Source organism: Hippocampus bargibanti, linkage group LG18, assembly GCF_051943395.1.
Source record: "Hippocampus bargibanti isolate YZ-2025 linkage group LG18, ASM5194339v1, whole genome shotgun sequence".
NCBI lineage: Eukaryota > Metazoa > Chordata > Actinopteri > Syngnathiformes > Syngnathidae > Hippocampus > Hippocampus bargibanti.
In genome coordinates, this window is record NC_142751.1 from 5,002,509 (window position 1) to 5,014,739 (window position 12,231).

At 43.2% G+C, this 12,231-nt stretch overlaps 2 protein-coding genes across 3 annotated transcripts in view; both read right to left on the minus strand.

Moving 5' to 3' along the window:
* Positions 1-2,272: 2,272 nt before the first annotated feature.
* macir (macrophage immunometabolism regulator) lies at positions 2,273-5,487 on the minus strand. 2 transcript variants are annotated; one of them, XM_089020535.1, is made up of 2 exons: positions 5,409-5,487; positions 2,273-3,600 (listed from the first exon to the last, which is right to left on the minus strand). In XM_089020535.1, the coding sequence occupies exon 2, from the start codon at positions 3,583-3,585 to the stop codon at positions 2,950-2,952; it is 636 nt and encodes a 211-aa protein (XP_088876661.1). In that variant the 5' UTR covers positions 3,586-3,600; positions 5,409-5,487; the 3' UTR covers positions 2,273-2,949. The 2 variants fall into 2 exon arrangements, with proteins under 2 accessions (XP_088876661.1, XP_088876662.1); XM_089020536.1 differs by having other exon boundaries at positions 2,273-3,595; positions 5,409-5,471.
* A 4,054-nt stretch (positions 5,488-9,541) lies between these two features.
* The window catches only part of nrg1 (neuregulin 1), a 32,076-nt gene continuing 29,386 nt past the window's right edge, over positions 9,542-12,231 (minus strand). Inside the window, 1 exon segment of the mRNA XM_089020872.1 lies at positions 9,542-10,758. Coding sequence (XP_088876998.1) covers positions 10,125-10,758 — 634 coding nt within the window. The 3' untranslated portion in view covers positions 9,542-10,124.

Consider the following 12,231-nt stretch of genomic DNA (forward strand, 5'->3'; position numbering starts at 1 on the left):
CATCAAGGACAGAAAACTTTTTTTTTAACAAAGTAACACAAGTCATGATAACATACATAAATTTTCCTGCGCTGATCCAGTGATAAATAATCCACATCCAAACATTGTATTTCCCCACCATATTCGCAAGCAAAACAGATATGCAGATCTTTAAGTGGTTCTGCACATAAATATACACAATTTTGATTATCTCCAGCATGTACTATAAAATGAGTCCAGTCCCATGAGTCGTCTGAATTTTTCCCAAATCAAGCGACAGCGTGGTATCATGACATTGGCTGAGGAAAACAGTTAATTCTAAACCTTCAATGAGTCTCAAGTGAGCCTTCAGCACTCTGATTAAAATTGATCAATCGATTTCTTATGATTATCTGTTTGAGGAGGCGCAGTCTTTTTTTCAATACAACATTCAATCAACGATTTGGTGAATGAATTCGATATTTAAATTTGCCTTCGTAAACAGATTCTTAATCATGTATCCACATAATGGTCAAACGTACACAAATCTCCGGTGAAGTGCATGAACCCTTTCAGGGTTCCCTTCTCGCGTGATCAGGTGACAAGGTGCATGAAAGGGGTAGTAGCACAATTATTAAACAGAGCCGACTTTGCTGAAAATTCCAGAAAAATATAACATTATAAATACCAGTAGATAAATGTCAAGATATGGCGAGGCCATGAGAATACGAAGGGAGTGATGTTACTGTTACGAGTGTTAGCGGCTCACATGACTACGCTCGTGAAAGCAAAATTTGGACAAAAAAGGGAAACACACAGATTATAATACATTTCATTTCTAAGCGCCTTTCTAGCTAGCTATTTGCTATCTAGCTCCCTGGCCAGCTATCTAGCTAGCTAGCTATTAGCTCTATAGCAATCTGGCTGGCTGGCTAGTTATCTAGCTGGCTAGCTAGCTTTCTATTGGCTAGCTGGGTAGCTTTCTATTGGATAGTTAGCTAGCTTTCTATCTATTTGAGTTACTTCCGGGTTGAGTGAAGGCTGGCGCGTGTGGCTGCCACTGCTCACCCACAGAAAAACGTATCCTCTGACTGTAAAGTGACCCTGAGAGTTTTGAAAGGCGATTATATATGATATGTATTATTATTATTATTAAAACTTTTAAGGTTGTCTCTCTCAACTCTCTTTTGTTTGGTCAAACATTCAAGCCTGTTTTGGGTATTTTAGATGCTATAAATGTTTTTCTGATGTTAGTTAGGAAACAAAAAAATTGTGTTGGTTGTCCTTGAAAGGACAACCGACGTCTCCGGACAAGTTGTGTCCATAATTTGTAAAATGGCTTCAAATGACTTCTACTGAGGGTATTTTACAAAGATTCCACCGTATATAGCTATATTTTACGTTTTAAGACTCGTGTGCTGACTATTCCGGAAGTCTTGTTTTTGAGTTGGTGACGAGTCCGTACGTGACGTCACTGAAGGAACGCCCCTGACTGAAAAAAAGCACACATTGTAGCAGTCCTTCCATCACGTCAATGCTTGTTTGGTCTGAAAACCTCGTGTTGCATCAGAAAGAGCCAGAAGAGGGCGTCCAAGCTCCATATAAGGAATTTATCAGCCTGTGGAAACAAGCTCATTCATTCCTCACAGGAGCTTGTTGGCCATTTTCTGGCTCTTTTTGGGTGAGACATTTCCCCCCAATCGATGAGAAGGTTTCTTCAGCCGTCATCTGTACAAAAGTGAAGGTTTCGGACGTTTCGCCTCCTATCCAAGAGACTTCGTCAGCGAACTAAAGTCTGACTGGTCGTATCGGCCCCATTTATATATCCCTAATGTCCAGACCTAGTGGCGCCGGACACAGCTATGATAGGTCTATGATAGGTCCCTACTCTCAGGTTGGGTCAATTTGGATCGTTCATACAATAGCCTGCTCAGGCAAAACAGGTTAGGCAACTTTCGCAATGCTGATGAGGGTCGTTATGCTGATGAGGTGATACCGGGGGGAGTGGGGGTAATAGGCCAATCGTTAGTCAGGAATGTAGGAACAATCAGTGGGGCCACAGGGGGGGGTCCCGCGCCCCCCCCAACCTGAGAGTAGGGACCTATCATAGCTGTGTCCGGCGCCACTAGGTCTGGACATTAGGGATATATAAATGGGGCCGATACGACCAGTCAGACTTTAGTTCGCTGACGAAGTCTCTTGGATAGGAGGCGAAACGTCCGAAACCTTCACTTTTGTACAGATGACGGCTGAAGAAACCTTCTCATCGATGGACCACTCCTGTACGACTGAGAGCTTACACAGACGGATTTCCCCCCAATGTTGCCTCAAAATGGCACGGAATAAATTCTTTAATCGATTGCAAACATGTATGCTTTCCTCTTCAGAACTATTTGAATCATATTCATAACTGGATGTGTAACAAGAAAGCATATTCTCCACATCTGAAGCCATTGTTTTGATTCTCCAGCAATGGAAGGCGTGTTGGCGTGACGTCACGAACTGGGGGCGGGACTTTCTGAAAATGCCCAATTCGCAGCTCAATTTTTTTGCAGATTTTGGACACTTTAAGTAATTTTTATTGGTGTTTTGCATTTGAATAAAAATATCATACTGCGTGTTTTGGGTATTTTAGATGCTATAAAACGTTTTTCTGATGTCAGTCAGGAAACAAAGAAGTGACGTCGGTTGTCCTTTAAAGCTGATACAATGTTGAAATGTGCATGCATCAGCCGTAATAAATACAGTAGGTAAAACCAGTTATTGCTAAGATATTCATTCACATTTTTTGATTTCCACCATCTCAAAACAGTGCGGGTACTTTAAAAGGGTTCTCTTTCAATATTACGTGCTGAGTGCAGGGTTTAATCCCAGTTAAAAAGAGAGCACGATTATCAAGATGTCATGTCAGGGAACTGCTTCTCACGTAGCAGAGCACCCAATCCCCGAGCGGTGTGAGAGGCGCCTAAATGATGTCATCTTCTGTGCTTTTTAACTTTTGTTTCGAGTGAACGTGCGCTCTCCCCGCAAGTTAAGGTGCTGCAGTTGGTATTGTAACACCTCAGTGTCCGATGATTCTTTGATTGTGATTTTGTCGAGATTAAGGTAGTCCAAAGACTTGGACTGGGTCCTCTTCCCTTTAAGGCGACACAGTGGTAGCGGTGCGTGCAGGTCCCTCCCGTGATCCGCTGTCGTCATGGACCTGAGGACGGTGTCACTTGAACTGGGCATGCGTCGCCTTCTCCGACCATTAGCGGCAGGAATGTCGTAAGGCTGGTAGTAGCGATTTTTGGCTTTGAAGATTCTGGATGAGCGGTGGATGCCCAAATCTAAAGATTTGGACGCCCCTGTATGGATGGTGCTGCGCTCTGACAACAAACTCGTCTCGGCGGTGGGTTCCGACCATTTGTGAGCCAGTTTGAACAGCTCCTCGCCAGTTGTGAAGCCCACGAGGTAGTTTGAGTCCATGTGGAGGATCTGGTATCCCGCTACGGTACCTCTGATGGGGGAGCACGGCGTGCTGGCGCAACGAGGTCTTTCTGCCTCCGCTTTCAACGTAGCTTTGATGTCAGCAGAAGGTAGAATGGAAACGTGAGCCCTCGACACTCCGCTGAGATCCACTTCCATTGTTACAGACCTGTACTGGGGCATGAAATGGAGACAAATACACTGAAACTTCATGTATTCAGGAAACTAAACTGTTGGGGATTCAATATGAGGACACCAGTGGAAAACTTCATTCCTTTAGCTTTATTGAAGCCTTATGAAGCTACATTTGGGCATTGTGTATCAAAATCTGATTGGAACCAAAACTCACGTTCTGATTCTCCTGGAATCGATCCCATTTTAGATGTGTGCATAATCTGGAGTGTGCCATGATAATCATAAAAACGGATAAATAATAACGAAACCCACTTGCGCTGCTTCACGTAAACTAATTGTGTGAAAGGCTATCAAATAAATGCACACTTGAAATGACATTTGTGGTATTGGATGGTAAAAGTTGGATTTACTATATACTAATTATCTTCCAAGTTGTAATATCCAATGGCGGTTGTATAAGATCATGTGCTTTCTGGTGTGATATGACATGATTTTACATATGATTCGATTTGTTGATTAATAATGAATGTACTTGGTGATTCGTCGACGAGCAAAGTCATTATTTGTAGCAACACTTATATCCACAAGTATTTTTATTTTGTGATATGGTGTGAGATTGCTTTTTTAATGTAGAATAATAATAATAATAATAATAATACATTTAATTTCTAAGCGCCTTTCAAAACTCTTAAGGCCACTTATTTTTTTGCATTTGACTACACTCATGTTGTCCCCGAACAAGACAGTACATTCACCGTGGGGAGATTATTATGTGCCCGTCAACATTGTTATATTCACTTTTCGTTTAGGTTGCCCAAGTGTTGATGTGTCTATGTTTCTAATTCGGGGAACTGGCGCTAGTTCCGTTTGCTTCCGGGTCGAGTGTACGCTGGCGCGTTTTGGCTGCCCCTGCTCGCCCGCAATTATTTTTAGCTTCTCCTTAGCTTTTTATGATTTATTATTTTATCCATGGTTTTATACTGTGTATTGTCCTTTTAATTGTAAAGTGTCCTTGAGGTTCCAGAAAGGCGCTTGTACATTAAATGTATTCTTCTTCTTCTTATTATTATTATTATTGTAGTACACACGAGGCTGCGTTATTTTGTGTACAATGGCAATTGCCGTGATATGTGGTGATGTATAAACTAGCTGTTTTTCCTCTTCTGATTTTGGTTTGCAATAACGAGTTGGGAGATTTTCTGTAGGATTCACAACAAACCGGAATGTTTCTCTGTAAAAGCAGTAGGCATCCATCAGGCTGTTTGGCATCGCTGCATTGCCACGGTTACATTGTTGAAAACCAGCCTAAACCAGCGAGACCGAGAGAGAAGTGTGCTTCAAACCGAAGGCGCACACTATGGCGCGGTGGCGTCGCCAATTGGACAGGAGCAACCCCGTCACAATAGACAACCACAAGTGCATCGATTATAACAAGAATCAGCGAGTAAATTAGACAGCAATACAATTGCTTTACAACAGAAAGCAAACAGACATGACACGTTCATTGTAATACGCTTTGTCGGATAACTCAAAGGCCTGCCTGGTATGTCCCTATTCACCGGTTGAAGAATCAGAAAAGCCACACAATTTTAGAATATGTAATTTAAAAACTAACTAACGTCATCAATAATCACTACGCGTTGGTGGTCTGGTAAACGTAATTATGTAACGCAAGTGCACTGTAAATTGAGAGTCGGATTTGCGGATATGAACCCCTTTTACACGGTAGGAATAAACTAAATTCTTGACATTTTCGGAATGTAATCTTTGTCCTAAACATAGTGTAATGCCCGGGTAGAGGAAGGCGTGAGAAACGGACAGAAATTTCAAGAAAATTAAGCACAAACCTGTTCGGCAGCAGCAAGTAGGACGCAGCCTCTCCCTCTTGACTGGCCTTCGCTCCCGCAGTCACCCGCAAAAGGAGGAGCACTTCCTGTTTGGATTCATCACAACAAAGCTCCAAACGTAAGCAAATGGATGCGAAGAGTCGAGCGCTTGCACTAATGTCTCGGGTAGATACGTATTGTGTAAAAACTGTACAAAATAGTCTTGCACATCTGAATAAAATTCGAGCAAGAATTCATAGTTTAGTTTAACATTTAACGTCATCATCCATATGCCTGCATCATAATCCATATGGCTGTATTTTACATAGTCTATATATAAAATACTAAAACGTGAAGCTTCTGAGTTAATTTACTCAGCATACGACCAAAAACAAGGACGACAACAACAATAATAATAATAATAATAATAATAATAATAATAATGTAATGACCCTCGGCGTGAGAAAGGATGCGCACAGTGGCTGACACAGCTGGTCAGGCTTTTATTAAGCAAACGTAGCAGTTAGCACATTCATACAGGAGTTGTTGGTGGCACAACTCACGCCCATGCTCATCTCTCCCAGATTGCTAGTAGGCTCTAGGTCTAGGCTCCTCCACTGTGAGACTAATAAAGGCAAATCCAATTCAATTCAATCCCTTCTCTCTGTGACGTCACACACACCCCCCTCCCCCACTAGCCCAGCCCTCAAACATGCAAATGACAAGCACCGGACGGATGTTACACTGCCCTCCCCTTTATGAAACCCTAGCCCTGAGGAGTCAACAAAAAAAAAATCCTCCAGCCATAGCGGTTGTGGCCTTTGTCTCTGTATCTGCGGTCGCCCTGGCTCTCAGTCAATTCTGCCTTGCTCTGGCTGACTCGGGACACGACTGATGGAAGAGGGTTCCCCAGCCTGGAAGTTCCGCCTCTTGCGCCTCACGTCATAATTTCTTTTGACGTGTACCGGCTTTCTCCGGCCGATCCCGGCGTCTGCGGGCATACTCCAGCTCGGCTGGTCCTTTGAGCAGCCTGAGGTCTCCCAAACGCCTGAAATGGTGTGTGCGATTGGGCTTGAAGTCTCTTGTAGGCCTCACAGTGCCGGCAGAAGTCCTATACGTCCTGTTGATGCTGCCCCCAAGTATAACCCTTGGCGGAGCCGTCGGAGGGTCTTTGCGTGGCCAAGGTGTCCTGAGCCAGTGCCCCTATGACATGCTCTCAAAGAGCTCTCAGCACGAACACCTGCCATCTCTCTTTCCCAGTGGCAGGTTCTCTCCAAGCATGCTGCAGCACAGCATCCTTTATGCGTAGCACAGCCCACTTGCTCCAAAGGTCTTTGGAAACAACAGAGAGTCCCATCACATCTGGACCCACTGCCGCATCGGGTTGAGGTAGTGGTCTTCTTCTTGCTTTGCAGCCCACTCTGCAGTGTCCACAGCCTCCAAGGTGCAGCATGTCGGCCCAGCAGCAGCCGCTTCTCCGCGCATCTCTAACTCTCCGGACCTCATTGCCCCCACTGATGGGCAGTCCATCACCGGGCGAGTAACCTCGACCCGATCTACTGTCGACTGCAGGAGGGACAGCACTGCTGAAGATTCTGTGGTGTTGATGGTCACCCCTGGTATACCTTGTTGAGATGCCGTGATGAACTCTACATGCTGACCACTTGGCAGTGAGCAACGAAGCCCCCAAGTCCACCACACAATTTGTGGCTTTTAAAAAGTCCCGTCCTAGGATACAGGGGTCACTCGCGTCAGCTACCCAGGCTGAGTGGGAGGTCGACGAACCCCGCAGGGCAAAAACCTTCACCCCTCATCTTGGCAGTTTCACCGGTCACTGTCCTCAGTTTTGTGCGGGTCGATTTTAAGACGGTTCGCGCTGGAACAATGTCGGGACTCAAGATTGTGACTGAAGACCCAGGGTCCACCAAGGCTGTCCAGGAACCAAGGCTGTCCAGGAAACGTCTCCATGATCTTTGCACCGAAGCAAATGTGTGCCATACGAAAATCCCTTCTGTCACCACCACGGGATTCCCTTGTGATGCACCCCTCGACCACCAAGTCACTGAGATGCACCTCCTATGCCATTCTGCTCTGTGAAAGGTCACAAGCTTCCTCCACTTTTGATGAATGACAAATAGTCTCCCCGTCTAGCCCAAACTGATCACGTTGATTTTCTGTTGGTGTTGCAGTAGAGGAAGGAGCACACACGACTGACTGTAGACACGTCTTATATTCCAACTGCTAACAAGTGGATCTGACTAAAACATGGAAAATGCAGTAAACCATTCTTAACATAAACACGCCTCGTGCTGGATACCTGCTGGGTGAGATGCATGGTCCTAGTGCCCGCCTAATTGGAAAAACATTTTTACAGCATGCCTTTTCAAAAGGGTCCTTGCATATCATTCATTCAGTAGTACCTCTACTTACCAATGTCTCTTCATAAGAAATGTTCAACTTAGGAAACACCTCAACAGGAAAATATTGCTTCTGTTGACAAAATACATTTTGATACGAGAGGTAAAAAATCAGAATGGGCTACTTATCGCAGCTCCGAGGTTCCTGAGTGCAACATACTTGCTGCTCTGCCATTGGCTATTACCGAGTACCATCCGGGCATCCCATTGGCTCAGAAAGACCTCTACCGCATATGTAGACCCTACCACATGTATCTATGTGAGTAGATAAGTGGTTTTTAATTTTGCTAGAGGTACCGAACCCAATCAGTTCATGTGCACGTTTTACAGAACCCATCATGATTGAAAAATAAAACATATTTGTTTCCAAATTCAAGATACAGTATTAAAAAAAACATATTTACTTAAAACACACACAAGTCAATAAATTACATGTTATACAGTTGGCATATTTTTTTTGTATGACGTACTATCACGACAGGTGACTGCTGAGCAAGGTCTCCCACAGTACCGATTGGACAAGCAATGTAATCAGGAGTCAGGACATGTTTGCATTTGGTGCAATTTTTTTAATTCTCAAAAAGCATTGCTCAAGTCACATTGATGCCTTTACAAAGGAAATCGAGAGCTTTATATTCATTTAAACTTCATATTTTTGCCAAAACGAGGCCACTGTATTAGATATTTTTTTTTTAAATCAAAATGTGATGTTATCCTTCCGACTTTGCCATTCGTGCATTGTTGGTTCAGTTATGAATTTACATTCAGGTTGAAGGAAACTTTACACCAGCCAGCAGCCAGAACTCACAGATTTCATTTGTAATGTTCTTGCATGTGTGTTCTCGACATATTCTGAAAACAAATGTCATGTTACAACAAATATGAAGTCATCCAAATAATTCCAGCCTGTGTTGTATTTTTATGTTGCATTTCAAACACAATGGACACTGACACTGATGATTGCCTGGACAGCGCTCCAATAGCTTTTCGACGCAATAAAACCTTGGAGTTCTAGGACCGGATGAAGCATGCATTTTGAGCTTGGTTCCCAAACTAAGATATTTGACTTTCTTTACTTCACACTAAGACACACAGAAGGCAGCCAGCATGATATTCTTGATTAGAAAATGAGGATGGTTGAAGAAATGGCCCTATTTGCATTTGCAGTTCCCTTAAAGGACAACCGACACCTTTAGACAAGTTGCGTCCATAATTCGTAAAATCACTTCAAATGACTTCTACTGAGCGCATTTTACAAAGATTCCACCGCATATAGCTATATTTTACATTTTAAGATTCGCACTGAATATTCAGGAAGTCTTGTTTTCGAGTTGATGACGATGCCCTAAGTGACGTCACGGAGGGAACGCCCCTGACCGAGAAAGCGACACACAATGCATTTTGGGTACTTTTTTTCATCTGAAAACACAGTGTTGATCGCGCAATTAGAAGAAAAACTACATAAATAATGCGATGGTGAATTGTTGTGTGTCGCAGACAATTGCGGTAACACGCATCAAGATGGTGTAAGTTTACACAAATTCCCAGCGGACAAATCAGCCCATTTCCAACAGAGCTTGTGCGCCATCTTGTGCATTTTCTGGGCGCTACATTGTAGTCCAGACGGCTCAAATTGATACGGAAGGACTTCTTTAATCGATTGCAAACATTTATGCTTTCCTCTTCAGAACTATTTGAATCATAACATGCCTTTATTCGTTCATAACATGAGATGAGTAATAAGAAAGCATCTTCTCCGAATTTGACCTTTCTGAAGCCATTGTTTTGATTCTGGAGCAAGGCAGTTTGTGAAGGAGTATCCTGGCATGACGTCACGAACAAGGGGGCGGGACTTTCTGAATCTCCCCACTTCCGAACTCATTTTGTGGCAGTTTTGGGACACTTTATTTACATTTTTATATGCGTTTTTAATTGGTGTTTTGCATTTGACTAAAAATATCAGCCTGAGTGCTTTGGGTATTTTAAATGCTATAAAAAATTTTTTTCTGGTGTCAGTTAGGAAATAAAAAATGGTGTCGGTTGTCCTTTAAGCATACCTAACAGAAAGGCACCATTGAGATTTTTACACACTACGATATACATTACTATTTTTACACACTGCTATATACCTGTGTATGGCACTTCATCTACAAGACATCAACATGTTTTTTTAATTTATAAAATCTATCTTCACTACTTCATTAAAATAAAAGTTAATCTTTTCGTTTATCATTCAAGTGTTTTTTTTCTGCCGCAAATAATTGTGTACAGAATAAAGGTTAAGTAGTGACTGTAATTTTTTTCTGAACAAGCAACTACTTTAAAGAGTTCTTGGGTCTTCATTGGTGGCGCCGCTGGATGACATGAGTTGAAGGTCACCATTTTGCAATGTTGCAGGAGTCCTACTGCTATCCTTGGCCCTTAACAGCAAGGCTTTAGCGTTTTCTATGGAAATGAATGATGTGTGAGCCCCTTTCAGATCCATTGGTTGACTGGCCAACATACTGTCAATACTTAACTCCTTATTGTGTGCCACATGACCGTTAGTAACTGCTGCTTCTTTGACACTGTGGTTATTGATCATGTTGTTTGTATTCACTAGCTTTTCTGTGGATGCTGAAAGCATACGACTAGCTGCAGTAGTGACTGTGACTTGGTGCATATCATTCTTCATCGTACAGAGCGGGCTAGGTGGTAAACTACGGTGTTCCTGGCCATGGTTGTAATGCGCGGAGATCCTCTTTAGTTCATCTCGTCCTAAGGACTTGGGTGGTTGATGTGCCTTCGACAGAAGTAGTGGGCGATTCTCTTCAGCAGAAGGACTTAAAGCCACGGAGGGGACCGAGATGGCTTGGCTCGAAAGAGTGGCTGACATCTCTGAGGGAGGAGAGTTAGGAGTTGCAGGAGGGCTGCAGGAAACGGTAGACGGCAGGATTTTCTCATCTGATTGATGCCTGTAACGTGCACACACGCACGCACACACACACACAAAGACAAGAACAGTTTAGGGCTGAAAGGATGAGTTCATGTGTGTGCAAGCTCTCAGTCGTACAGGAGTGGTCCATCGATGAAAAGGTTTCTTCAGCCCTCATCTGTACTTCTTTGAAGGTGTCGGACGTTTCGCTTCTTATCCAAGATGCTTCTTCAGCAAACTAAAGTCTTGCTGGTAGTTTCGGCTGGTAGTTATATCCCTACTGTCCAGACGTGGTGCCGGACTTTGCTATGATTGGTCCCTGCTCTCAGGTTGGGGGGGGGGGACCAGAGGACTACTCCCTGCGGCTCCACTGATTACTTCTATTGTCCTGACTGATTACTTTTATTGTCATGCCCGATTATGAGGTCTACGACTGAACTGATTGCCCCATTTGTACTGGTAGCACCTCATAAGCATAACTAAGCCTATGTTACCTAAGCCGTCTGTTGTATGAACGATCCAAATTGAACCTCACACCACCATGGCGGTTTAGTGAAGGATTTTGCTGTTTTATGAAAATTGCTTTTTTTACTCCCCTTTTAAACCATCTATTTTCCTTCGCTAAGATTTTAACCTCATATTCGTCAAATGAGTGGTTGCTAGCTTTTAGGTGCATATCTACTGCCGATTGAGGCCCACTAGTATTATCCCTGCAATGTTGATAAAGTCTTTTTTTGAGAATTTGTTTCGTGTCCCCAATGTATTGCTCTTTACAATTTTCATTCTTACAATGTATTGAATAAGCTACATTACTTTGTTTTTCATTTGGCAGCCTATCTTGGATATATAACTACCAGCAAGACTTTAGTTCGCTGAAGAAGCATCTTGGATAAGAAGCGAAACGTCCGACACCTTCAAAGAAGTACAGATGACGGCTGAAGAAACCTTTTCAAGGATTAGTTTACTAGTCACAACATCATCGTGTATCTGGTCAACTGTGGGGGCTTTGGACCAGAGGAGTGGAAATGTATCTTCCACTCCAGGATCCTGAAGTTGTCGCTTCCCCATACGTCTTTTCAACCATGGAAATCAAGTCGTCTGCCAGGAGACAGCTGTTAATTCATCTTGCTCATTGCTCTGCCACAAAATATTGGAATCCTGTAGAACAGGGGTGTCGGTCATTTTTTTGCCACGGGCCACATTGTAGTTACGGTTTCCTCTCGAGGGTCGTTATGAATTTGGGGGAGCCATTAGCATGTTTAATCCCCTCCACATATTACATATGGGTCGCACGACAAATTAATAAATAACTAGTTTTCAAATCTAAAGTCAAGAAAAATGACTGTTATTGTGGTTTACAAGTATGAAATTTTGGTTAGGATTTTAGCAAGCATCACGGAATTTCACAAATTTGATTTCCTTTTGCGGGCCGAAAAAATGATGTGACGGGTCCGATTTGGCCCCCGGGCCTTGACTTTGACACCATGCTGTAAAAGTACTATATTTCATGCCC

Bases quoted from the DNA above. Each gene is read 5' to 3' on its own strand.
- macir (XM_089020535.1), bottom strand. From the start codon at position 3,585: ATGGAAGTGGATCTCAGCGGAGTGTCGAGGGCTCACGTTTCCATTCTA.